Source organism: Convolutriloba macropyga, chromosome 13 (genome assembly GCF_964194025.1).
Source record: "Convolutriloba macropyga chromosome 13, txConMacr16.3, whole genome shotgun sequence".
Taxonomy (NCBI): Eukaryota; Metazoa; Xenacoelomorpha; order Acoela; family Convolutidae; genus Convolutriloba; species Convolutriloba macropyga.
In genome coordinates, this window is record NC_134480.1 from 26507052 (window position 1) to 26533620 (window position 26569).

Here is a 26569-nt window from a genome sequence, read left to right on the forward strand (position 1 = left end):
GAGATGACTAGAACGTAAGCTTGCATTTCAGGGAAAAAAAGCTGGAATAGGTACAACTATGAGCTGATATTATATACAAAGTGTACAAACGTGCTATAGAGAAACAGATAATTTGCATGTACTGCGGTGATGCACTAGAGGTGTATCAGAGAATATTAATTATAGAGAATAATTTAAAATTTTTAAGCTGAATGTGAATTTGACTCACTTTTAGCCACAAAAGAGAGTAGAAGATTCTGGAAATCTGTGTTGCTACATCCCACTTTGTTACAAGTCCTCACTAGGAAAGTGTACTTCCTCCCAGGCACCAATCCCTTCACAGTGTACATGAAGATATCACTGGGGATCTTCTCTTCTACAATGGAAGTGACTATTGTGGACTCTGATTGGAGCTGGGAGGAGGAGGAGAAACTGCGGTACTCTGTCTGGTAACCCACCTATACACCAAATAAATATACATATATATATATAAATATATATGTGTGTATATGCGTGTGTGTGTGCGACTGTGTGCGTGTGTGTTTGTGTGTGTGTTTGTGTGCGTGTGTCTGTGTGTGAGTGTGTGTGTGTATGTGTGTGTGTGTGTGTTTGTGTGTGTGTTTGTGTGTGTGTGTGTGTGTATGTGTGTGTGTGTGTGTTTGTGTGTGTGTGTTTGTGTGTGTGTGTGTGTTTGTGTGTGTGTGTTTGCGTGTGTTTGTGTGTGTGTTTGTGTGTGTGTGTTTGTGTGCGTGTGTCTGTGTGTGAGTGTGTTTGTGTGTGTGTTTGTGTGCGTATTTGTGCGTGCGTGTGTGTGTGTGTGTGTATGTGTTTGTGTGTGTGTGTGTGTGTGTGTGTGTGTGTGTGTGTGTGTGTGTGTGTGAGTGTGAGTGGCATTAACGAAAAACTCAGGGCTCAAATTTATCGAGTTTGTCTAACAGAAAACCTAAAATGTCTGTCTTTTCAGCAACCAGTGATTTGAGAACACAATTGGGCAATGTCTTGCAAATGTCTTAGAAAACGCATTATGAGGTATTACGCTATAAAAGTTTTAGCCAGTTCAATCAACAAACAATCAATTAATGAATTTCTTAAGAGCGCAAAGGATTTTAATGGATTTTTTTCATCTTGTATAACCTGATTAGACCTAAAAAAACGATATTTGATCCAAAAAAAATCTTAGAGTTACACAAAGACATTTTTCGATTTTCTCGGTATCTTTATTCAGGTCGAGTTTATTATATTCTCATTTTAGCATCAATGGCGCTTTAGTTTTTTGCACTTCACTTAAATACAATTTTCCTTAGAACACTAAAAACCTGGGCTCTGCTCTCCACGTATTTGTTCCGACCCCCACTTTGTGGGGAGGGAGGAACTACTATATACTCAACTGGGTTTTTTTTTGTTCAGTCAATTTTGGCCGATCGATATATTCATCGTAGAGATTTGTGAGTGGTAACATTGAAAAGCCCGTCCAGCGTAGAATATGGAATTAAAAAGATTTTTTCGATTTTCGTTATTTACAGGGAGTTATCGAGGTTTAAAGTTTTGTGAACATTCGACTGTTTTTGTTCACATTTTCAGTAATTTTTGCTAAAATTTGGCACAATTTCGCTAATATAATTCAAAATAAGTTAAAATTTTTAACGGCAGAGAGTTACCGTTAAAGATAGAATAGCGTTGCTGAATTATTTGATTGAAGTTTTTTTGGCTAAAATTTTTGATAAAATTTTCACAAATCAAACTTTTTCATCAAAAATGGCACAGAAAAAAAAACTTTTTTTGGCCCACTTTGTCAAAGTTTGCCAGACTTAGTGACCTAGAAAACAGACCCCCTAATCTGAAAAAGAGCACGAGTTGCAATTAGGCGCCGCATGAAAGTCTTTTGGAATTAAAACTTTTACGTTTTTTGCAGATTTAACTCGATAATTATACAAAATGCATCGTTCTATTTTTTAGTATTTGAAGAATTCCACGCAACAATTGGTCTAATTCGCAAACTCTTGGAACACTTGGTCTGTTTGCTGGGCGCGCGACAAAATCAGGGAGAGGTTCGACAATATCATGGATTCTTAGAATCAGAGACTATTTGGTTTTTGTTCTGATGCTGCCATTTTTCAAAATATTTTGCTTTTGTTTTTTTAATGTTAATTACTGATAATATTTTTTATTCACGGCTCCGTTAATGACAACTCCAATTTACGTAAATTTGAGGCCGAATGTAGATACAGTTTGTTTTCAGAGAACCAAAGTGTTTTTATGGCTTTGAGGAAGAGTTTTAGTAAAATTTATCTGAATTCTTGTCTTTTGCCTTCAATTATTATTCTTTTGGCAGTCTGATTTTTAAGTTTAACCACTCAAAGTTCTCAATTTTATCCTTGAGAGGAACAAATTAAATTTTTCTATTCATTCGGTTGTCACCTAATGTCTCCTATGTTATTGAATGTATTTGTTTTAAGGAAATTTCTGTGATTTTTGGAATTTGTCAATTTTTTATACTTTTTTGTCAAAACTTTGCTTATTCTCATCAAAAACAGGTCAACTTTTCTTCCGTATAGAATACAAACTAATTTTGTGGCCGATTGTTTTAACAGAAGGTTTTCTTGCTTTTGGTACTACGAGTTTTCATACAAAATTTTCAGATTTTTGTGCATAATTTCCCATTTTTGCTGTTGTTTTTGTTTCTTTTGTAAATGGTAACAGTATTTAACAATCGAACTGAAAAAACTTTACCATATTTGAAATTTAACGTATATTTTGTTTTCATAACATATGGTTTGAAGGGCTGCGACACCGTTCTCTTGCAGAAATTGGTAGATTTTTTTTATTTGTTGTTAATTTTTGTTGTCATATGCCAAATATTTTGTAATTAAAAGTTTCAGTGGCCAACTATAGATAAGCAAATGAACTTAACAACTAATATCGGTAAATAGCTAATGGTTGTCTTGACTTTCGAATTAAATTTCTAAAAAAAAGGGTAAAAGTATTCTCTAACTTATCACTTTTTGTTCTGGTTTGCGTTTTTTTTTCGTATTTTACAATGTTGTATCATTTTCGTAAATTGGCCACATTATTTAGAGTTTTTTTAAATGTTTTCTTGAATCAAACATTAATTTTTCTGTTGCTTAAACGTTTTAAATGATGTCTTCAGGGCTTAGACAATTTGTTTCAGAAGAATTTTGTGAAGTTTAGATACTTTTCAGTTTTTGTGGTTCTTTTTGTTGTCATTTTGTGATAGTCGTTTTACAAGAATGAAGCTATGATGCTCAAAGGAGACGCAATTGAAGATGTTTTATTCTCGCGGTTAATATCATAGAAGTTTAATGGCTTCAAAACCGTGGTTTCGTAAAGTTGTTTGTGAAACCTATTAGTTCAGCTTGTATTTAATGTTATCTTATAGTTTTATGATTCAGTCTCATCAATAACAGTCGCAGTTAGTTTTCCGAGTAGTTGCAAGACAAACTGTCTATAATTTTAGTCGAAAGACTTGTTGGCTATGAGTTTTGAATATATTTGTTTTTAATAAAAAAAAAGAGATAGATTTTTGAGATCTGCCAATTTATTTTCTGTTAAATTTTCTATATACAATTCACATCATTTATCTATTGAAAAACAATTTTCTCTTCATAAAGGTTTTTATTTTTCCTCAAATGGTCTTTCTTCTTCGAACAACCAGTTTTCATAAAACCATTTTTCGTAATTTTGCATATTTGACCCTTTTTGTAGGTTTTTGTTTTCTTTTCATAGTATCATAATAATGGGCGTCCTTTGGTTTACAGATGTTGTTAACTTCAAACAATCGTAACGAAGATCTTTATTGTTTTTAGTGACCAGGTTAATATTTAATTGATTGAGGGGACATCGTTTTCGTGCGTAATTTTTAGTTTTTTGCCTGTATTTGCCGTTCATTTTGTAGTCGTATGACATATCCTGGATAATGAAAGGCCTCGGTCGCTCTCTTTTGAAGTATAAAAGACTCTCTCAATGATTTCATTTGATGCGTAATGTTTCTAACCAGTTCGAATTTAATTCTTTTTTTAAAAAAAAACAACAATTTTTTTTAAAAAAACTTTGCCCCTTTTGCTCATTTCCAGTCAACTTGTTGCCAAGTTGCAATGAGAAAAAGTCCCATACTTTGTTTCAAAAAAGTGCCGGTCATTCTTCTGAGTATAAATTTTATCTGATGCCATTTTGATTTGGTTATTAGTGGTTTTCAAAAATGGACTAGGAGTTTTGGTCGTAATTAATATTTGTAACTATTTGATTTTTATTGCCGTCTTTTCTGGAAGTCATATTATGGTAGCCACAGGTCTCATTGGCCCTCTAGAGTAGATTGTTTTATTCTTTTCGTAGTTTGTTGAACGATATGTTGAAAAGTTAATTTTTTTAGCTCTTCCTCATTTGGTAGACAATTAAGTGAAAAACGTAGATGGGTCGGAACTTAATGTGCGAACGCACATTACCGAGCCTCCTTGTTTTGCTCTGAATTGACCAATATCAGTAGAAAACTGTGAGGGAGCTCTACTGATTAGTTCTTTCAGCAATATTATGGTGGACTTATTATTCCTTGTTGTTTACCAATGGTACTCTATTAGATTTTAGCTCAATATTAAAGGGTCTGCTCAAAAATTGATGACTTTGTCTCGTTATGCATGCGCAAATTTTTAGCTGGTTAGCTATCTAGATTTTTTGTCTCATTCTAGAACCTACGGTTCAATTTAACGTTTTTAGGATACCACTAGGTACAAAGTGCGCAAATTACTTTCCTCGGATGTTACATACCTGTATATTTTCTACTCACACATGAATAAAAAACAAAAAAAAACTTTCTAACGATACTTTTGTAATTTTTTTGATTATCTCGAAAATGTTGTAGATTTTTGTGTCTGGATAAGTCAATCTAATTGTTTAAAGCTTTCATACGATGCTTTACTATAGACTCTGGAATTGAGCAAAAGATTTTAGTCTTGTTTGTTCAAACATATAAACTTTTAAGGCTCTTGCGAGCACAAACGCCTCTATTGTAAGATGTTGTGATAAGCGAATTCGATCAAATAGTAGAGACAACTACGTTACCTGGAACCAAGCGTTCCTAAGGTGTGTCATGTCTCTGGGAGGGTGCCATGACACATTGACAGACTGGTGACCGACATTCTCTCTCAAAGTCGCTATTGTGGGGGCACTCGGCTTAACTGTGAACAAAGAATTACAATGTCATGTTACTCAGGTTCAGATCCGAGGTCAATCTGGCCTTCCAACCAGACCCCCAGAGAGAGGCTGACGTGTAAATTTGCTCTCAAATCTCCCTCGCCAATTACAATAAACTATCCAGCGTTTTGTGAAAGATCTAATTCCTGACATTAGTGCCAATATTATATCCAAAACGAGAGAACAATATTTGTGACAAACGTAATAAAATATTCAAAAGCGAAATGAGGAAAATTGTATCAAAAATGAGGCAAAACGATCAATGATACTGGGGTCTGCGTCATTGGATATCGTTCAACGTGCTAAAATGTAGTGAATTTTATAATTCCATAACTTTATAACTTCTCTTAATAAAAATTGATCTCGTGATAAAAATAATTATAAGTCTAAAGATGTCTGCTTTCTTTTGTCTGTGATGTACCTTAAATTTTTCTTTGAGAGTGATAACAGGCTAACGTGAGTTTTCCAATGCCTCATGGCGTGAGCGATTTGAAAACTGTAGACATGATTTGACGACTGCGCGGAAAAACTATAAACTGGAAAGTAAAACGGCGATAATCAGTTGTAACAAAAAAAAAACAAATAAAACATGGCACCTTTAAATGGTTGCTAAAAAAACTAAACAATTTTGAATAATTTCTAAGGGAAACAAAGAATACGTGAAAAGTCGTCAAAATAAAAATAAAAAGAAACAGAATCTTATTTACAGGAGGTTCAAAAAAAAACAACAGCTGAAAAAAGAATAAAAGTACTATGAATGCAATATGCACTGTTCTTTAAGCTGGTCGCCTCTTTCAGCATTAAAGTTTAAAATAATACATGCGTTCAAAAGTTCTTGCGTTCAATTTTCTATTAAAAAACTGAGAATTTTTAGTATAATTTTCCGCGCAATAGATTTTGTATGCTACACAAATAATAGTCAATTCTAAATTATGTGAGTACTATTAAATATGTGATTTTTATTCAGATCACCGAAGGATTCATATATTGTGATGAAACAATGATTCTAATTCCGAAGGATATGAAATAGTGGTGAAAAGAAAATTTAAAGACAAGCAAGTTTAATTAATGGGGGGAGCAAAAACTATAGGTTACTATAATTTAACTGTAGTGGGTTTTCCGAATTGAAAGTGAAAGTTTATCAAAAAACAACACTATGATGTTTTGACTCGCAATTTTGTTCCTAAACGAACCCCTAGAATAACTAATTTAGCAACTTTATTCATCAATTTTTGACTTTTTCTATTTTCGCTAAACTTGCCTGGCTTGTAATATTCACCTGAATTGTACTTGTTCGTATGTGGTTTGTTAGACTGATGCTCAGGTTGAGGACTTTTGGGTTTTCATTCAATTCATTGTATATTATATTGTTACTTTTCCTGATAAATTTTATTTAATTTTGCAGCATAACAATTTAGCTGCTGCTTTTTGTGCAAAGAGTTTTTTACACGCAAAAACCAGATGTTAGTTCGCAGCAACACAGCAGTCAAATGGAAACGTTAATCTTCAAAGAAACCAGCTTTTGTAACAATCATACACTTCAGACAACTCTTTTAGTCGTTTGATTTACATTAACATCACTTTTAGTTGTTGTTTGACGAGTTTTACATGACAAAAACTGAAACCAATTATACTGCAATAACAAATTGTAGTTAAAAATACAGGAGATTTAAGCTTTGCTCAAATCCGTGCCCATTCAATTTCGATATAAATTTTTTATATGTTGAAATTTAGGCAAAAATTGTTACCAAGATTACGTTAAACAAAAAAAACTTTTGAACTGTAAAAATGCTGATTCTATACAGACCCATTTAGCATAGCCGACAATATATAACAATTATGTGATCTTCTGGTTGTTCATGGCAATGTCTATAATACACTGTAGGATGTAATTAGGAAATCAGGACCGGTTATCGCAGTGAAACCCCGAGGAGCGCACTTCAGTTGGAAATTTTATAACGAGGAGTCAAGCAAGTTTTGTTTAGAGATCTATGAACAAAATCTTGGATCTTTTCAACAATTGCCCCCCCCCCCCGTTTGTTACTTAGAGAATCCCCCTTTTTGTGCTATACTTTACTACAATTTTACTTGGCCTACAGTTTTGATAGCCGAATATCATTTTAAGCGCAATTGCGGACCGCTGTTCACGGCCATACCTCTCATGCGCTGTGGGATGTAATTCGGAAATCGCGGGTGGGTTATCGCACGAAGTACGCCCATCGAGCTTGTTGTTCTAGTAGTAAAATCTAACATCAAGTGTTACAGAGTGAAGTAAATGCTGCACTGAAGCTTAGTGAAGTGACGTACATTAAGTGACGTAAGTGGCCATTGCAACGTGAAGTTTTCTCATCCCATATGCTGAGGAGCCGTCTCAAAATCAGTATGTTCATAAAGCACTAGGGTCTTTACATGGACACTTTTAGCCTAGGACGGTCTTCACATACCGATTTACTTTTGACACCTCAATATGGGTCTTCATTTATCAGTGGTATTTCGTGACATGCCTTTTTTGGAAGAGTTCAGCCTACAAACGTGGATAACTAAACGCGTTGACCACACTTGTGCATAAATCAGACCATTACAAATCGTCTCCTTGGTTAAATTGGCATTATGAAAATAAAAAAATGGCATATAAAAATTACTCAAGAAAAAGACAGATAGGCCAAAAGTTATTTACTTTTTCTTAAAAATTTTTGGATCAACTTCCTTCATTTTCCTTTTGCAATGTGGCTCAAATTTCCCAGTCAAAATATTTAAGAGTTTGGTAATTAGTTTCCATTTGTGCTAATCCATGATCCAGAACTGCGACAGACATATGTAACTGACGGCAAAATTCATTTTGGAATGTTATTCTGCTAAAAAATAGAAATCGAATGTGACCTAATTAACGACAATTTAGACCAGGAGACGATATTGGCTGACCATAATGGTCAAGATGACATGAAATTATCAAAAGCTAGAAATTGATATTAACTGGTGTAATTGGTAAATAAATTTTGTGGCCGATACTGATTTTTTGTCTATAGTCCGTTTAGTTTATGCTGATCAACGCGCTATATCTAAAGTGATGCATTTATTATTTACAGGTGAATTTCATTTTGTTTAGTGAAAATACCGATTATAGAATAGAATAGCAAATTAATGTATACGATATGTATTGTTCACCTCTATGAAGTATCCTCCAATCTAGGAACAGGTAATTATTAAGCCAATTAGTTTACTGGTTGAACTGCACGACCCAAACCAACTCTGATCTGACCAACTAATTGCAGAGTCTTGATTCAAGTATGCGGAAATTCTTCACGGACTGATCAGAGATGTCTAGCGCATGCATAGTCTGAACAGAGCTACTTCCAGGGCTTTTACAGTCTGATCAGAAGAAAGAGATGCAAAGGAACAAGACAAAACAGTCAGTCCCCAGAAAAGGTAGTATTAATTAGTAGATGAGACCGCCCTTTGAAGAAAGATTGCGCAAGATTAGCTCATCGAAGTAAAAACTAAGCTACAGATCAAGTACAATTTTTCATTGTTCAGGTGAACATTTTTGTCTGCAAGAAAAAATCTTATCTAATTAGGAGCTAAAAAACAAAATACAAGGCGAGTAACTTCAATTCAAATAAGAAGACATTATACCAAAAGTCACTATGCTTCAATTTTTAGTCTGGGTACCCTCAGTGCGTGACCCAAGTAGATCTGGCATCCCACGCAAATGGATCATTTTTTTCTTCACTTGATTGACACTTCAAGACTCCCGTTTAGTGATATACTTTAGTACTGCTTCTGTAAGATATTAATCAGATATCAAATCCTGATCGCAACACAGGGGACTGACTGTTTTGTCTTGGTCCTTTAGACTTTTTTCTTATGATCAGACCGTACAGGCCCTGGATGGGGCTATTTTCATACAACCCCAGTGAGCTCAAATGAGTGGAGTTGAACCAAGTGGAGTCGCGTCACAGACCCTTTGGGTCTTCATGGTCTGATACTTCCCTTGCGCGACCCAGGTCGCTCTGATTAGAGCTTACGTTGGTCAAGCACTTCAACCTGTGTTGCGATCGGGATTTGATTGATATCTTACAGAAGCAGCAGTAATTTGTATCATTAAACGGGGGGTCTTGATGTGTCAATCAAGTGAAGAAAAAAAATAATCTTGACACCACATGCAAGATTTTGAGCGCCTTAGTAAAAGTGGGAAGTGAATCAGAATCTTCATGCCTTCTGTAAACCGTTTTTCTGAACTAAAAAAAATTTCTCTATATGTTTCACTCCAAGCACTGCGTGACTATTGTTTTTGTTTGCAAAAGCTGTTTTCAGCTTTTCCTTAAACAAAATGTACTGTATAATTTGCTGTATATAAGCACCTCAGAACGGCGCCAATAGCAATTTAATACTTTTTAAAAGCCAACGTCTGCTTCTCAACGGCTAGTATTTAGGCGCTCAACTTTTTACAATTTAAAGAAATTGAATTAAATTGATGTGCTGTCTTTTTCAGAATAAATTCACACTTTTTTACCTGTTCTTGTCAGTGAGAAGTCAAATTGCAGTTGTGATTTTGGTCACGCTGGAGTAGTAAGCGCAACAAAAACTGAGAAGATATAGGGCGTGACATTTTCAGTGTTTTTTAAAGTGAATTGAGAGAATGGTGCTTACGGTTTTTAAGAGCAAATTTTTTTGTCGCGTGCCACAGTTTTACTTCGCCATTTCCAATTTCTGTTTCGGAATATTTTTGGGGTAATAAGTATGTTACAGCTGCAACGTCTAACCCAAAAACATTGACGCTATTTCTCTTCGTAAAGTAAATGACTTTTGGATTTTTTTATCGTCCTTTCTTTTTTTCTTTTTTTTAATTTTCGCCTCGTCATTGCTAGGTCTCAAGGAAATTGCAAATGACTTTACTTATTTAATTATAAAATAATGTTTTTCGTGACACTGACAATGTCTCTTCGAAAAAGTATAAGCGATTTTTTAGAGTTTTTTGATTTTCAGTTGTTCTTCTTTTGTTCCATCACTTAGTCTCAATGCGGACAGCAGCTCTACTTGGCCCTCGAATGAAAACTACTTTTAGAATATTAGAGCTTTTTGTCCACATCAGAGCGACAAATTAATCTCTACTTTGACACTATTTGCTTTCAGAAAATAATAGTTTATTTTCTTATTTTCGTTCTTTGTTGCTTTGTTGCTCTGTCGTTTAATATCAGTAATTATAGTTCCTTGTGATTTTTTCATGAGGCAGATTATAGTTTTTCTAGTGTTTTAAAATCAAAACTTTAGGTTTTAACGATGTTTGTAATAACTTTTTTTCGACAATTAGTGGAGTTTTTTGGAATCTCACCGCTTTGTTATTTTTTGTTGTTCTGTCGGCTAGTTTCGTTAACGATAGGTGATAACTGCTCTCCAATTAGGCATAAGTGGATATCTCTAAGTACTTGAATGTTTTAGCTAATCATTGAATTGGCTTCGACACCATTTGGTTTCGATTTTTTTTGAATTTTTTTGTTTTCAGCTTCAGTGCTGACTTTGTTGCAAGTTCCCCCAATTGTTTTCATTGAAGTTGATATACTCCCTTTATGTATAGATATTGAGAAATACGTTGAAGAATTCAAGTTTCAGTTACATGATTTTATGACATATATCACAGATCTTACCAATATTCGTTGTAAAACCACAATCTTTTCTTTCATATAATTATTTTTTCTGCTTAGACGTTTTTTTTTATGATGAAAAGAAAGTTTTTTCTGCAGAAGCTACGAAACATTAAAACATGTGGAAGCCCATTTGGTTCAGGAAAAAATTGAAATTATCTCAGCTTTTTGAGCCATCTATGCAAAATCTCAAACGACAGGCAAACCCAAACATCCCAATCCTAGACAGGTTAACTGAAATTGTCGGCTGGTTTATTGTGTCATCTTATGAATATATTTGAACTTCTTTCACATTAAAAAGCCATCTTTACACAATTTAGGAAACCATCTAACGATTTGACACTGCAAACCTGACAGACTTTTGCATCTGATATTTATCATGATATTTATCATAGCTTATCATAACGTTTTTTGACGTTAGACCCAATTATCTTTAACTGAATTATTTAAGTTTTTGTGGCATTTGAAATTTTGATGGGTAAATAATCTTTCATTTCTTAATTTGATTAATGCTTGCAGATATTTGTAGATGCACGACCTTTTTGGATAAAGGGATAGCTTCTGAAGGGATAGCTTTGTTTCGCCTTACTTGACCATTTTGTTTGAAATGCGTCATTGTATTGCGCAAAAAAATTCAAAAGATTGATAAATTTGTTTGTTGTTTTTGTCTACCTTTTATCCGAATGATATTGGTTACAGTTATTTCATGGGGGTTGTTGACATTTTAAATTCTTTTGAAGTCTGCCGTTCAATTGAGCTGAATTTGAATTGGAGACAAAATTGATATTATGAGTAATGAGTCTTTAATGTTTTGTCGCAGATTGACCGGTGTTGCATTGCGTAAGAGGTTGAAAACTGTGTCACAAAGCGTGAACACTGATTTGAGCTGTAATAGTTGATTTGAAAAACAACTAAATCACGTTTGAGATGTGAAGAATTAGAGCTTTGATATATTTTACCAATTGAGCTTTTGGGTGTCTTTATATTAGCCTCATTTATGTTTGATCTTCAAAAGTGAAAGCGGAACAATACCGTCAGATTAAGAGAGCAGATAGAAAATCATACTCAAGTCTTTAATTCACTTCGAATGAATTCTATTTCACGGCACGAAACAGTTCCAGCTCTAAGGAGCTTTAAATTACATAAGTCCATGACTTTTATATTCGTTAATATGACCATACGCGCTGTTATTGGATAGTTGAGTCTCGATCTTTTCCGTTGTACCCATAGTACGTTATACGTCACAAGTCACGTGACATTAATTAATAAATAAATCATTATGCAAATTATGCCACGAACGTCTGGGTGCGCAAATAATATGCAAACACTTAGCGGGGGAGACATAAACAGAAAAGATCCATTGAGTTCTGGATAGTTCAGTTACTGGACAATTTTTGGTCACGTATATCTGTAAATATTGTTCATCGGACTGTTGCTTTTAAAAAGCCGTTGTAACCCGGGTCGACAAATTTTCCGAAATCATTTAAAAAATGCGCTCGTGTGAGCATTGAATCACACGATTTTTCGTGTGATAGTCGCAAATCGTGTGTTTTCAAGCGAAAAAGATTAACTTGTGTGTAAATTTTTCATACGATTTTTCATGTATTATGAAAACATGGGTTGAAAGCCGAAAAAACCCCAAGTTTCTCATTGCCGGACAATATGGTTACAAGATACGTTTTGTGCAAAATTTATAGTTTGTGCAAAATCCCTCAAACTTCACCAAACAGTCGGGAAAAGAGGCCATCGGCTAATTCTTTAGCTAAGATCTATATTGAATTGCCACTATTAATTTCGTCATCTTTTCACACTTTTTCAAGGCATAGTTGTAGAGACAACACAATAAATCGCAAGTAAGGGGGTAAAGTGATAATTGTTTCTGCTCCCTGTTCTACAACTGAAGCCTTAAATTGTATATAAAGTGAATCACTGTCTCTCATTTCTAGTGATTTTTAAATCACTTTTGGTTGTTGAATCCAAAAAAGTACATGAAAAATCATTGGAATTCCGCCTAAAAATCGCGTATTTTTTACCTAATTTCTCGCGTAAAAAGAATCACACGATGAAAGGCCGATTCACACTAGAAATGCTGTAAAATTACACGATTCTCTCGGGGATAATTCCCAAGATTTTTCGTGTGATTCACACGTTAAATCGTGTAATAGTCATGCAATTAAAAAACAAAATACAAGGCGAGTAACTTCAATTCAAATAAGAAGACATTATACCAAAAGTCACTATGCTTCAATTTTTAGTCTGGGTACCCTCAGTGCGTGACCCAAGTAGATCTGGCATCCCACGCAAATGGATCATTTTTTTCTTCACTTGATTGACACTTCAAGACTCCCGTTTAGTGATATACTTTAGTACTGCTTCTGTAAGATATTAATCAGATATCAAATCCTGATCGCAACACAGGGGACTGACTGTTTTGTCTTGGTCCTTTAGACTTTTTTCTTATGATCAGACCGTACAGGCCCTATATGGGGCTATTTTCATACAACCCCAGTGAGCTCTAATGAGTGGAGTTGAACCAAGTGGAGTCGCGTCACAGACCCTTTGGGTCTTCATGGTCTGATACTTCCCTTGCGCGACCCAGGTCGCTCTGATTAGAGCTTACGTTGGTCAAGCACTTCAACCTGTGTTGCGATCGGGATTTGATTGATATCTTACAGAAGCAGCAGTAATTTGTATCATTAAACGGGGGGTCTTGATGTGTCAATCAAGTGAAGAAAAAAAATAATCTTGACACCACATGCAAGATTTTGAGCGCCTTAGTAAAAGTGGGAAGTGAATCAGAATCTTCATGCCTTCTGTAAACCGTTTTTCTGAACTAAAAAAAAATTTCTCTATATGTTTCACTCCAAGCACTGCGTGACTATTGTTTTTGTTTGCAAAAGCTGTTTTCAGCTTTTCCTTAAACAAAATGTACTGTATAATTTGCTGTATATAAGCACCTCAGAACGGCGCCAATAGCAATTTAATACTTTTTAAAAGCCAACGTCTGCTTCTCAACGGCTAGTATTTAGGCGCTCAACTTTTTACAATTTAAAGAAATTGAATTAAATTGATGTGCTGTCTTTTTCAGAATAAATTCACACTTTTTTACCTGTTCTTGTCAGTGAGAAGTCAAATTGGAGTTGTGATTTTGGTCACGCTGGAGTAGTAAGCGCAACAAAAACTGAGAAGATATAGGGCGTGACATTTTCAGTGTTTTTTAAAGTGAATTGAGAGAATGGTGCTTACGGTTTTTAAGAGCAAATTTTTTTGTCGCGTGCCACAGTTTTACTTCGCCATTTCCAATTTCTGTTTCGGAATATTTTTGGGGTAATAAGTATGTTACAGCTGCAACGTCTAACCCAAAAACATTGACGCTATTTCTCTTCGTAAAGTAAATGACTTTTGGATTTTTTTATCGTCCTTTCTTTTTTTCTTTTTTTTAATTTTCGTCTCGTCATTGCTAGGTCTCAAGGAAATTGCAAATGACTTTACTTATTTAATTATAAAATAATGTTTTTCGTGACACTGACAATGTCTCTTCGAAAAAGTATAAGCGATTTTTTAGAGTTTTTTGATTTTCAGTTGTTCTTCTTTTGTTCCATCACTTAGTCTCAATGCGGACAGCAGCTCTACCTGGCCCTCGAATGAAAACTACTTTTAGAATATTAGAGGTTTTTGTCCACATCAGAGCGACAAATTAATCTCTACTTTGACACTATTTGCTTTCAGAAAATAATAGTTTATTTTCTTATTTTCGTTCTTTGTTGCTTTGTTGCTCTGTCGTTTAATATCGTTAATTATAGTTCCTTGTGATTTTTTCATGAGGCAGATTAAAGTTTTTCTAGTGTTTTAAAATCAAAACTTTAGGTTTTAACGATGTTTGTAATAACTTTTTTTCGACAATTAGTGGAGTTTTTTGGAATCTCACCGTTTTGTTATTTTTTGTTGTTCTGTCGGCTAGTTTCGTTAACGATAGGTGATAACTGCTCTCCAATTAGGCATAAGTGGATATCTTTAAGTACTTGAATGTTTTAGCTAATCACTGAATTGGCTTCGACACCATTTGGTTTCGAATTTTTTTGAATTTTTTTGTTTTCAGCTTCAGTGCTGACTTTGTTGCATGTTCCCCCAATTGTTTTCATTGAAGTTGATATACTCCCTTTATGTATAGATATTGAGAAATACGTTGAAGAATTCAAGTTTCAGTTACATGATTTTATGACATATATCACAGATCTTACCAATATTCGTTGTAAAACCACAATCTTTTCTTTCATATAATTATTTTTTCTGCTTAGACGTTTTTTTTTATGATGAAAAGAAAGTTTTTTCTGCAGAAGCTACGAAACACTAAAACATGTGGAAGCCCATTTGGTTCAGGAAAAAATTGAAATTATCTCAGCTTTTTGAGCCATCTATGCAAAATCTCAAACGACAGGCAAACCCAAACATCCCAATCCTAGACAGGTTAACTGAAATTGTCGGCTGGTTTATTGTGTCATCTTATGAATATATTTGAACTTCTTTCACATTAAAAAGCCATCTTTACACAATTTAGGAAACCATCTAACGATTTGACACTGCAAACCTGACAGACTTTTGCATCTGATATTTATCATGATATTTATCATAGCTTATCATAACGTTTTTTGACGTTAGACCCAATTATCTTTAACTGAATTATTTAAGTTTTTGTGGCATTTGAAATTTTGATGGGTAAATAATCTTTCATTTCTTAATTTGATTAATGCTTGCAGATATTTGTAGATGCACGACCTTTTTGGATAAAGGGATAGCTTCTGAAGGGATAGCTTTGTTTCGCCTTACTTGACCATTTTGTTTGAAATGCGTCATTGTATTGCGCAAAAAAATTCAAAAGATTGATAAATTTGTTTGTTGTTTTTGTCTACCTTTTATCCGAATGATATTGGTTACAGTTATTTCATGGGGGTTGTTGACATTTTAAATTCTTTTGAAGTCTGCCGTTCAATTGAGCTGAATTTGAATTGGAGACAAAATTGATATTATGAGTAATGAGTCTTTAATGTTTTGTCGCAGATTGACCGGTGTTGCATTGCGTAAGAGGTTGAAAACTGTGTCACAAAGCGTGAACACTGATTTGAGCTGTAATAGTTGATTTGAAAAACAACTAAATCACGTTTGAGATGTGAAGAATTAGAGCTTTGATATATTTTACCAATTGAGCTTTTAGGTGTCTTTATGTTAGCCTCCTTTATGTTTGATCTTCAAAAGTGAAAGCAGAACAATACCGTCAGATTAAGAGAGCAGATAGAAAACCATACTCAAGTCTTTAATTCACTTCGAATGAATTCTATTTCACGGCACGAAACAGTTCAAGCTCTAAGGAGCTTTAAATTACATAAGTCCATGACTTTTATATTCGTTAATATGACCATACGCGCTGTTATTGGATAGTTGAGTCTCGATCTTTTCCGTTGTACCCATAGTACGTTATACGTCACAAGTCACGTGACATTAATTAATAAATCATTATGCAAATTATGCCACGAACGTCTGGGTGCGCAAATAATATGCAAACACTTAGCGGGGGAGACATAAACAGAAAAGATCCATTGAGTTCTGGATAGTTCAGTTACTGGACAATTTTTGGTCACGTATATCTGTAAATATTGTTCATCGGACTGTTGCTTTTAAAAAGCCGTTGTAACCCGGGTCGACAAATTTTCCGAAATTATTTAAAAAATGCGCTCGTGTGAGCATTGAATCACACGATTTTTCGTGTGATAGTCGCAAATCGTGTGTTTTCAAGCGAAAAAGATTAACTTGTGTGTAAATTTTTCATACGATTTTTCATGTATTATGAAAACATGGGTTGAAAGCCGAAAAAACCCCAAGTTTCTCATTGCCGGACAATATGGTTACAAGATACGTTTTGTGCAAAATTTATAGTTTGTGCAAAATCCCTCAAACTTCACCAAACAGTCGGGAAAAGAGGCCATCGGCTAATTCTTTAGCTAAGATCTATATTGAATTACCACTATTAATTTCGTCATCTTTTCACACTTTTTCAAGGCATAGTTGTAGAGACAACACAATAAATCGCAAGTAAGGGGGTAAAGTGATAATTGTTTCTGCCCCCTGTTCTACAACTGAAGCCTTAAATTGTATATAAAGTGAATCACTGTCTCTCATTTCTAGTGATTTTTAAATCACTTTTGGTTGTTGAATCCAAAAAAGTACATGAAAAATCATTGGAATTCCGCCTAAAAATCGCGTATTTTTTACCTAATTTCTCGCGTAAAAAGAATCACACGATGAAAGGCCGATTCACACTAGAAATGCTGTAAAATTACACGATTCTCTCGGGGATAATTCCCAAGATTTTTCGTGTGATTCACACGTTAAATCGTGTAATAGTCATGCAATTTTTCGTTTGTTTTCAACCAATTTTTCATGTGTTTTCAAACGAAAAATCGTGTGGTTTTCACACGAAAAATTGGCTGAGAACACGCGATAAATCGTTTGAATTTTACATGATTTATCGTGTGAATCACACGAGAAATTCTGAGGTTAACCCCGAGAAAATCGTGTAATTTCACATGATTTATCTTGTAAATCAACTTCTTATTGTGTGATTCTTTTTACGTGAGAAATCGGTTAAAAATAAACGATTTTTTTTTATTTCAAACCATTAATTTTTCAATTATGCGTTGAAAGTTTGTGGCTTCGTTGGATTTTTTCTGTTTCTGCCCCCGTCGTATATAAACAGTCTCTTTTCACCCCTAAATATATACTTTTGAATCCTTCCTTAGAGGTTTTTCAGTGTAGTCACAATAAGTTGCCGGTATCGGCAGACGATTGAATGGATTTTTGTTTCCGGTTGTCGAAAAAATTAGTAATATAAAACAATCTTATGAAAGATTAGCGCAAAAATGGTAAAACTACGCATTATTCATTGTCTGTCTATATCGTAAGAAAAGTTGAAAAAATTTAGATATGCTAATTGCAAAACACCGCTGCATAATGAATTTGAATGTGCCGGTTTTGCATAAATGTATATGTAAGTGCATGAAATGCAAACAATATGCTATAACATGTATAGGTGGGGGTTGCAAATGGACGTGGAGGGGGCAAAAACAGAAAAGATCTGCTTTGTTTCAATAACGACAGGAAAATGCTTATCAAAAATATGATAAATACAATACGTAATATAGCGCATTTTGCTCAAAAAACACTTTAATCGTTAAAAAAAACTGAACGTATATTTTACATTTTTGCTCCCTTTCCCAGTCCTAAATAACCAGTGTGTTTGGACCCCCAGATGTGTATTTTCTGTCCTTAGAGATCACTTATAACAGTCATAATAAATTGCCGACACACAAAATTGGATGGCTTTTTGTTGCGGTTACAGAAAAAAGCACTGCCATAAAGCCAACTTTATTAAAGATATGCGCAAAAATAGAAAAAACACGCATTACTATCGGTCTGCTTGCGTTATAGGCAAATTTGAATTACGATAAATGTGTTAATTTCAAAAGTTCGCTTCATCATTAAATTGCAAATACTGTTTGTGCATAATGGCATATGTAATTGCTTGAAATACAAACAATATGCCATAACATGCGAAATGGGGGGGGGGGTTCCAATGAACGTGAGGGATGGCAGAAACAGAAAAGATCCAACTGAAATTCGAAACAATTAATCCAAAAGTATTCCTCGAAAAAAAATCTACAGATGGGAGAAAGCGCTAAACCGAGTTGCGGAAAATTGACGAAAATGAGAGAAAGAAACTTTTGATTATCAAGTGTTTTAAAAACAAACGGAAGGTAGAGAACATAAAACTTCCACACTGCAAAAGTAGCAATTAGGCTTGGATATTACACCACTATATTAAATTGAAAACCCAATTATGTGGGCTTATTGGATCAAATTGAAGACACGATTAAGTTGAAGCCTTCATTTAGTGGATGGAATATATTGCAAGGAATTGATGTTGGGCGCTTCCAATGACCTACTTAAATATGAATGATAACGATAAATTTTATCAGGAATATTTTATTTTATTTTTTTTTCATATCAGAATTGCAGATTTTTTTTTAAAAAAAGGAATTAAAACTGTAAATCTCTGCTATTGAAAACGTACTAAAGGACAATTTTGATAGAAAAAGCACACAAATGAAATCAACTATAATGACAAAAGTTTTATTTTTCATCGAACCACTTTTTCTGACAATATCAATATCTATTTGTTGAAATGCTGGTCAACTTTTTTCTTTCGATATTAGATGACTGTTAGTAAGTAAAATCGGGAATTCAAAGAAATTTTAAAAAGCTGAAGAAAAATTACTCAGTTAGAGGTGGCATTCCAGATCAACACTGAATAGACTTCGAATGGTTATCTCGCAAGCTATTGGCAAAAACTTTATCAAAAATCATGGCAAGATGTCGCAAAACCATTAATCTTCTTTCATAAATTTCTTGCAAACTCTTTAGCAATGTTGCAAGGTAATTTCTCCTTTCGTAATAAAATCAAGCATAATCAGCTTACAACTACCATATTTCTAATTAGGGCAAAATTTACAACTTTTATAGGCGAAGTTTTAATTCTTTTCTGCGCAAAACTAAAAGATTTCAGAAAGAAAAGAATGCCTTCTTCGGATATTATCAATTATATCAGTTTATGCTAGCATGGAAAGGAGAGGAAGCGATTTATACATAGCTCACTTTGTTTCATGCATTTTGAAAAATTTAAACAATTTCAAACAATTTCAAACTTTGAAAAAATTTCAAATATTTTTTTTCAACATTTTGAGGTTGGAAATATATAATATTATATTGCTTTTTAAATCTAAAGACAAATTTTTGAATAAACAGAAATACATCACTTTGATTTGACATGTCATCAATGTATTGAGTTTGATAATTGTATTGATAATTGCCTTGAAATGGGCAACTTGGGATATAAAAAACTGAGTAAAGGTGATAGAGAGCAGTCAACGGTGAAATCAAATGGTCAAAACTTGGTGGCTTTGCGCGACTGCAATTCATTGCTCTCTTAAACAAAAGGTTGGAAAATATGAAACTTCATATCTATTTGAGTAATGTGACAGAGGTTTTAAATATTGGCGAAGTTTCTTTTCTTTTCCCTTTCTTTATTAGATGCATCCCTCACAATCAGGTGCAACTACATGTGTAGGTAGATGTTAGTGACTATGTACCTGCTTCAGTAATGTTGACTTTCTCCTGTACCCTGGATTTCGGGGATAGAGAGGAAAATGCCTCACACCTGTATGTACCCAACACTCCACTGTCTATCTGAGTCACTTCCACTTTCCCGAGCACTTTTTTCCTATTCTGGTTGATCTCACCTGCAAAATGAACAAAACAGCTGTTATCCCCAACATTGCAACACATTGAACAAAATCGCTGTGGTCTCAAAAGATGTTTAAAAAATAGATCACGCGTCAAAATGAACCTCGGGACAGACAAACAAGTTCCACGACATTGTTAAGATTTCAAGCAACCCTTAAGAAATAGCTCGATGGCCGAAATTGTCCTAGTGGAAATTTTTGTAAAGAGAAACTGGGAGCCATTTGCAACAGATCGTAGCGGTTAGTAGCTTGCATTAAATTCGTTTTGAATAAAGTGGGGCTGACCAACTTCAGACAGCGATCTAATCATTAGCTTTGCAGGACAAAACATACGCAGGTTCATACAACCCACTTTAACTTTAGAAATAATTAAAACCACTGGGAAAATTTATCCTGTATATGTTGTATAGTCGCACCTGACCCCTGTCGGCGACCCAAGAGGGTCTAATTATACTGGACTCAAGTCCCGAACCCCGGCCTTCGTTCCAGTTCCATGATACTGTAAGGACCATATATTAGAAACTCACTTGAAAGCAAAAACTACCATATGGTCAAAATAGCTTAAAACTTTTTTCTCGGCAGGTCGACTAACTGTGAACTTTGATGTTTTGGGTGTTGTTGAGTGGTTTTGTCTCGTCTCCGTAGAACCACTGTATGGTGGGTGTTGGGTTGCCATGAGCTAGACACTCTATCGTAGCTGACTCGTGTGTCATCGGGTACGCATTCTTCGTGTATTTGATCTCAGGTGGAACTAAACACAAAAATAATCCGATCTATTCTGTTTTCTGTTTTGCCCCCCCCCCCCAAGTGTTTTTTGACCCCCCAGTTACAAATTATATGTTATATAGCACCTTACTATGTAAGAAAACAGCAAGTGTCCCTGGGGGTCATAAAAGATTTATGCTCATTAAGCTAGGGCAAAACAGAAGATATCCCGAAAGCGCTCAAAGGCTCAAAATCTTTTTTTAAAAAAAAACTTATCAATTAAATTTTCGAGTCTTCGCAAATCGTCAATGCTAATGGTGCTACTGGCTATCGGAGAAAATAGAATGACTGTTGTTACAGTGCAAAAAGGAATTCTGTGATTTGCTCTCATATTTCTGGCGCTCTGCACACACATTGGCATCCCACTTATCTTCATTGTTTCTGTCTACATGTGAAGACTTCTGATCTTAACTCGGGTTCGAACCACCAACCTTCTGGTTATTCAGCATTGTACTTCTGCATTTCCAGTGCCTACACCACGGGGCTACGCCCCCGGTTAATAGCGCAGCTTCAGCAACTTTTGAAGTGCTTTTTGCTTTGTGATTTCCCTTTTCAAAGACAACGATCATATAATCAGCATCGAAAGTCTAATTGAGGGAGCGGTTCAAAAATAGTGGTTTGACAAGATCGTTTCCGGTTTTTGTATAACCCCTTTTAGAGGGGAGCTACACAAGACCCTTTCCCCATCCAAGTTAACGTATTCTACCATAAAGAGAACTATTTTTTCGTGTGTGTGTGTGTGTGTGTGTGGGGGGGGGGGGGGGTTTAACGGGAAAGCAACTTCTATGCTGCGTGAAAAGGCCAAAGTGTTTTGGCACTGATTGTGGTATCCTAATAAGAGCCACTCATTACAACCAGTCATGAAGGAACAAATAGGGAGAGGATCTTTGAACAATTTATAATCTATAAAACCAATGGTTGTCTTTCATTCAATCTTTGGATTATTTCTGTTTCGGCCCCCAGTGTTTTTTATTCCCCATTACAATTTATGTGTTGTCATATAGCACGTTACTATAAAAAGTATAGCACGTGCGCCTGGGGGGGGAGGGGGGGGTTGTAAAAGTTTGAGCTGGGAGGGGTTCAAACAGAATAAATCCAAATAATCCACAATGATACATATATGCAAATTTGTCATGAAAATCGCGAAGATCTGCTGTGCCAGAAGTTGCAATGCTAGAAGTTCATGCAAACATTGACAGAAACAAAAACATCATGATTTCTTGGAATGGTCTGTCAATCAGTTTCGTGATGCTTTTATAAGTCACGCTATAGAAATTCTGTTGCACACCTCGAGCAGCTATACGATTTGCGTTTATGTATTTCGTAAATATAACTGGTAACCATTAAAACTTTGACAAAACTTTGATGGAAGTTTTCTGGAAATTACCCAGAATAGGACACTGAGAGCAGTAAGAAACAAAATTGAAGTATCGAATGCTGACGTCAGCATTACAGCAAACTTTTGCAAAGAAGTTTTCTTCAACGGATCGCATTTGCAAAAACTGACATGCTTTCCGCGAGAAACAACCCAAGTGGGGTTCGGATGTTAATTTTGAAAGATCTTGCAAGATTCACATCCGGTCTAAACCAGGGAAAAAACAGTAATAAAATGATTAAGAATATAATAACTTTGCTTCAAAAATTAATTTAAAAGTTTTCAAAATTTTCTGCTTCATTACGCTCCAAAAAAATTACAACTAAAGTGTGTTCAAAAACTCCTCTTTGGGTCGTAAAACCTAATCAAAACACAGTAGAATCTCTAAAATTCTGCTTAAGTTGTGAAAACAAACGAAAGAACAGCTAGAATACTATGTTTCAATTAAAGATTCCTGCTTGTTTTTGATCAAATAAGAGATCTCAAACGCTTGACGATATTTGAGGTAAGTTTGTCCTATCTCCTCCAGTTTTCCACAAATACTCACCCACTTTTTCAAAATCGCATCACTGAAAAATCTTTTTATCATTTCTCAGGTCTTGCACTGAACTTAATATTTAGTAGATTGAAAAACTAATCAAAACATAGTGGGCACACAAATTCATCAAAAAAAATGCGGATCCAAAGATCAGACCTCCTGAAGATAGCTGTTCCTACATTTAAAATCATCTAAAAATTTAGACTGCAAAATTTGTGACAGTTTACTAATCATTTTAACAACCATATTGCAATCAATTTACACTCATTCAAGTTGTTGCGATCACATACCTAAACTGTGAAACTAAACTCTACATCTGACCAATAGACAAAACTTTTGAACTTCGCTAAATGTACTGCTTAATGTACTGCTTTAATTCTGAAACCAAAATGGCTTTATTTCAAGAAATGTCAAAAATTAGTTCAGAAAACCGGCAATTTTGTTTGTTTAGAAATGATTTTAATGCTCTTCATGACAAATTTTGTGCTTAGAAGACACTAGTCTATTGTTCTAACGATGCTAAATCAACCTATGCCCGAATGCTGTGTTTAAATCCCTTAAAAGTGCAGATTTGTCTAAAAAACCGTGAAAACGCGAACTTTGACCCAAAATATCTCTCAAGGTCCCAAAGAGTTAGGACCCTAAAAAGGGGTTGACACACGCCCTGGGGCAAGTCCTACATCATGGTGCCAACCACAAGTGCTAGTTTTCTGGAAAATTTTGGAAGTGCTGGTTTTTAAACCTGATTTTTAACTGTTATCACCAAAATATCTTATTTTTTTGTCTGTACGTTTCATACCGCAACCATTGTAAGCTTAACAGCTAACAGTGATGCCCCCTAATGTAACCAATCCCATTAGCTATCATTTTGAAGCAATGTTATATTTTTATGTTGTATTATTTTACGATAAAACACTTTCATACTAGAATTTCCCTCATATAGTGCTAAATTTGATGTTATGCCATATGTACACGCTTTGTGTTGAATGTGTTTGCTATGATAAAGCAAGCAAGACTCCAATAAGTTATCCCAGGGCTTTACTTTCATATCCATAACTGATTATATTATTTTAACAAGGAATGATTACGATTTAACAAAGATATGAATCTATCTCGTTGTGCTTTCATAATGTTTAAAACATATTCTGTTTTAGGCTATAAATTTCACAAGAGTATTAGATTATATGGTTCCCCCTTTCTTAACAGGACAATGTCATTTTATTGAGAAATATCACTATGAAACTCAGAACATGAAACAATGGTCAAAGGCATTTGTGTACTCAATGTTTATTCAGTAATTCGAGTAAATTTCCATTATAATCTTTTAATGTTCATAATTAAGTACATTACGCGAATGATGCTGTTCTGTTGTTTGTGGCATAGTTCGTGTCATTTTGGAAATTTTACAGACTTTATAAATCAAATGGAACGTTGAGACGTTTAATTGTTGCGTAATTTTTACTTTTGACTTGCGTGCTGGAACTTTTGTTATTTTGTGTCCTGTTTAATGAAAATATCATGCGTAGGAAATTGATTAGAACAATCATTGCTCTCATAAAGAACAGTCGGCACTAAGAAGTGTTGATATTAATTTTATAGAAGATACTTATTAAAAATACAGTCCTTTTAAATCTTTGTTTTAACGAACCAGGCTGCGTAACGGTGTAATTCACTTCAGTAGTTTTTTACATCAGCAGTAACATCAGTTGATGACCATTCTAATAGCTCTTTTGTGCTTTATATGGCTATAAATAACATAACAAATGCTGTCAGATGTCAAAATTTAAATACTGTTGAGATGTGCCGCAGTCGAGGCTTTAAAAGGAAAAGTATATTTGATGAATAACTTTGAAAAAAAAAAACGCAGGCAAAAAGTGCACGCATCTCTTAGCGGTGAATGTGTAAATTTTTGCAAAATCATTTGGTTGAATAACAGTTTTTATTCATCATATGTATTGCAGTGGTAAAAATTTGTCTTTTAATGCATTAACTGCAATTTTTACAAAAGTGAACTCAGTCTCCCTATTCCTGCGTAGCGGCAATTTTTCTCGCATTGACTCAGTATTTATTCATTGTTCTTAGATTTCCTTTGCATTTAAATCTTATTCGCTCCATTTGTCGATAAAAATGTCCATGGGGTTTAGGAATAACTTAGGAAAAAAACCCAAACAGTTTAGTAGGGGGTCAATAACGAAAATAAATACACAGTCGAACATACGTTTTAAATTAGATTGATCAAAAGCCTTTTCATGGCAATGGTCCAGCATGTTATTTTCATGGGTCGAGCAAAAGTTGTTCTTTCGATTTTTGGTCAAACGTGGTCTTCTTTCAAGCATTTTGGGTCAGGTATTGTCTACTCATTGGTCAAGCAAACGTCTTTTTTATAGCTTTGCTTTTTTGCAAATAAGCAGTTGTTATTCATTCCAGTCTTTTGAATTACCATTCTCCAAAAACATTCCGGTTTTTGATAAATGATAGTTCTCTGAAACCTGAAAAATGTGAGAAAAATCAAAACTTATAAGCAAAAGGGAGCAAAAGTAAAATTTTGAGGCAAAGATGCAGACGCATGGGAAAAACGTTTACCTGATCCATAATTTGGCAGTAGCTCGATCCAGATTTTGTAACTTATCAGTTTGAGGAAAATGACCCATGAAAAGATGTTTTTTCCTTGATTTTGAATTGACTTTTACACGACGCTATTTTTACTGCCCGATAATTTTGCTCGAGAAAATGTCCAGTGCCCAATTCTGATTGAGCAAAAGCACAGCGAAACTTCTTTCCTCTCCATAGCACTTTTGTGTACATCATCTCTTCTGCAAGCCTTTTTTGGTCGAGCATTCTTTGTGCATAGGTCAAGATCTAGACAGGGGTTTTCAGCGATAATTCACCGCTGACAACACAAATCCATTTTAAAAGACAATCCTAAAAACTGCTGATAGGTTATAATCCGCTATAAGACTTATTCATTTTTAGAACTTCTGTGACATTTGCAGTTTTACCCCTGAAATTTATTTGCCTGCCACTTTTACTGCATAAGCGACAAAAATTATCTTTTCACAACCATTCTATACATTCACCTTAACTCTTAATTGTTTTGTTGAGATCTCGACCGTGGGCTACTTTTGTTCGTAAAACTTTTTTTAGGGATGCCACAAGCTACAAAAATTATTTTAACTAAATTAGAATTAAACATTTGTTAGTTGGGCACTTTTTTGTTTTTGCTCTCTCCATCCAGCTTTGTACAGGCAATATGTTTCTTTGACCAAGCAAGAGATACATCTTTGGTTACTTTTGCATACTTGTTTTGATAATGGTATTTTTTGTCGACATCAAAGTTAAATTGAAGGGATTTTAGCTCTCACTTGCTTGAAAAATAGTTTGATAAAATTATAATTGGACAACAAAAATATCGAATTGATAAAATCATGCATTATCTAAATGCCTCTTACAATATAGGAAAGTTTTAAATTCTTACATACGCATTGATTTAAAAACTTTGCTGCGTCATTATGTTGTAAATGCCGTCTGTGCTCAACTGTATATGTGTGAATTTATTAGATGCAAACAATATTTTACTACATGTGTAAGTGGGGTGTGCAAATCGACGTGGGGGGGGGGGGGGGGGGGGGGGGGGCATTACGGAAAAAAGTTTTTACTTGTAATTAATAACTGATGTCTTATCCTACATCTTTATTCAAAGAAAATAAATCAT

General features: G+C 34.6%; 2 protein-coding genes across 4 annotated transcripts in view; one reads left to right on the forward strand and one right to left on the reverse strand.

Annotated features, from left to right (window-relative positions):
* LOC142351847 (bestrophin-3-like) overlaps positions 1-26569 on the forward strand; it is a 464737-nt gene that overhangs the window by 92745 nt on the left and 345423 nt on the right. The window lies entirely within an intron of this gene.
* The window catches only part of LOC142351678 (hemicentin-2-like), an 88742-nt gene that overhangs the window by 5680 nt on the left and 56493 nt on the right, over positions 1-26569 (reverse strand). The window contains exons 12-15 of the mRNA XM_075403818.1: positions 20772-20930; positions 20027-20176; positions 5053-5168; positions 209-437 (exon numbers count right to left, since the gene is read on the reverse strand). Of these exons, the coding sequence (XP_075259933.1) occupies positions 209-437; positions 5053-5168; positions 20027-20176; positions 20772-20930 (654 nt within the window). The remainder of the gene's footprint in view (positions 1-208; positions 438-5052; positions 5169-20026; positions 20177-20771; positions 20931-26569) is intronic.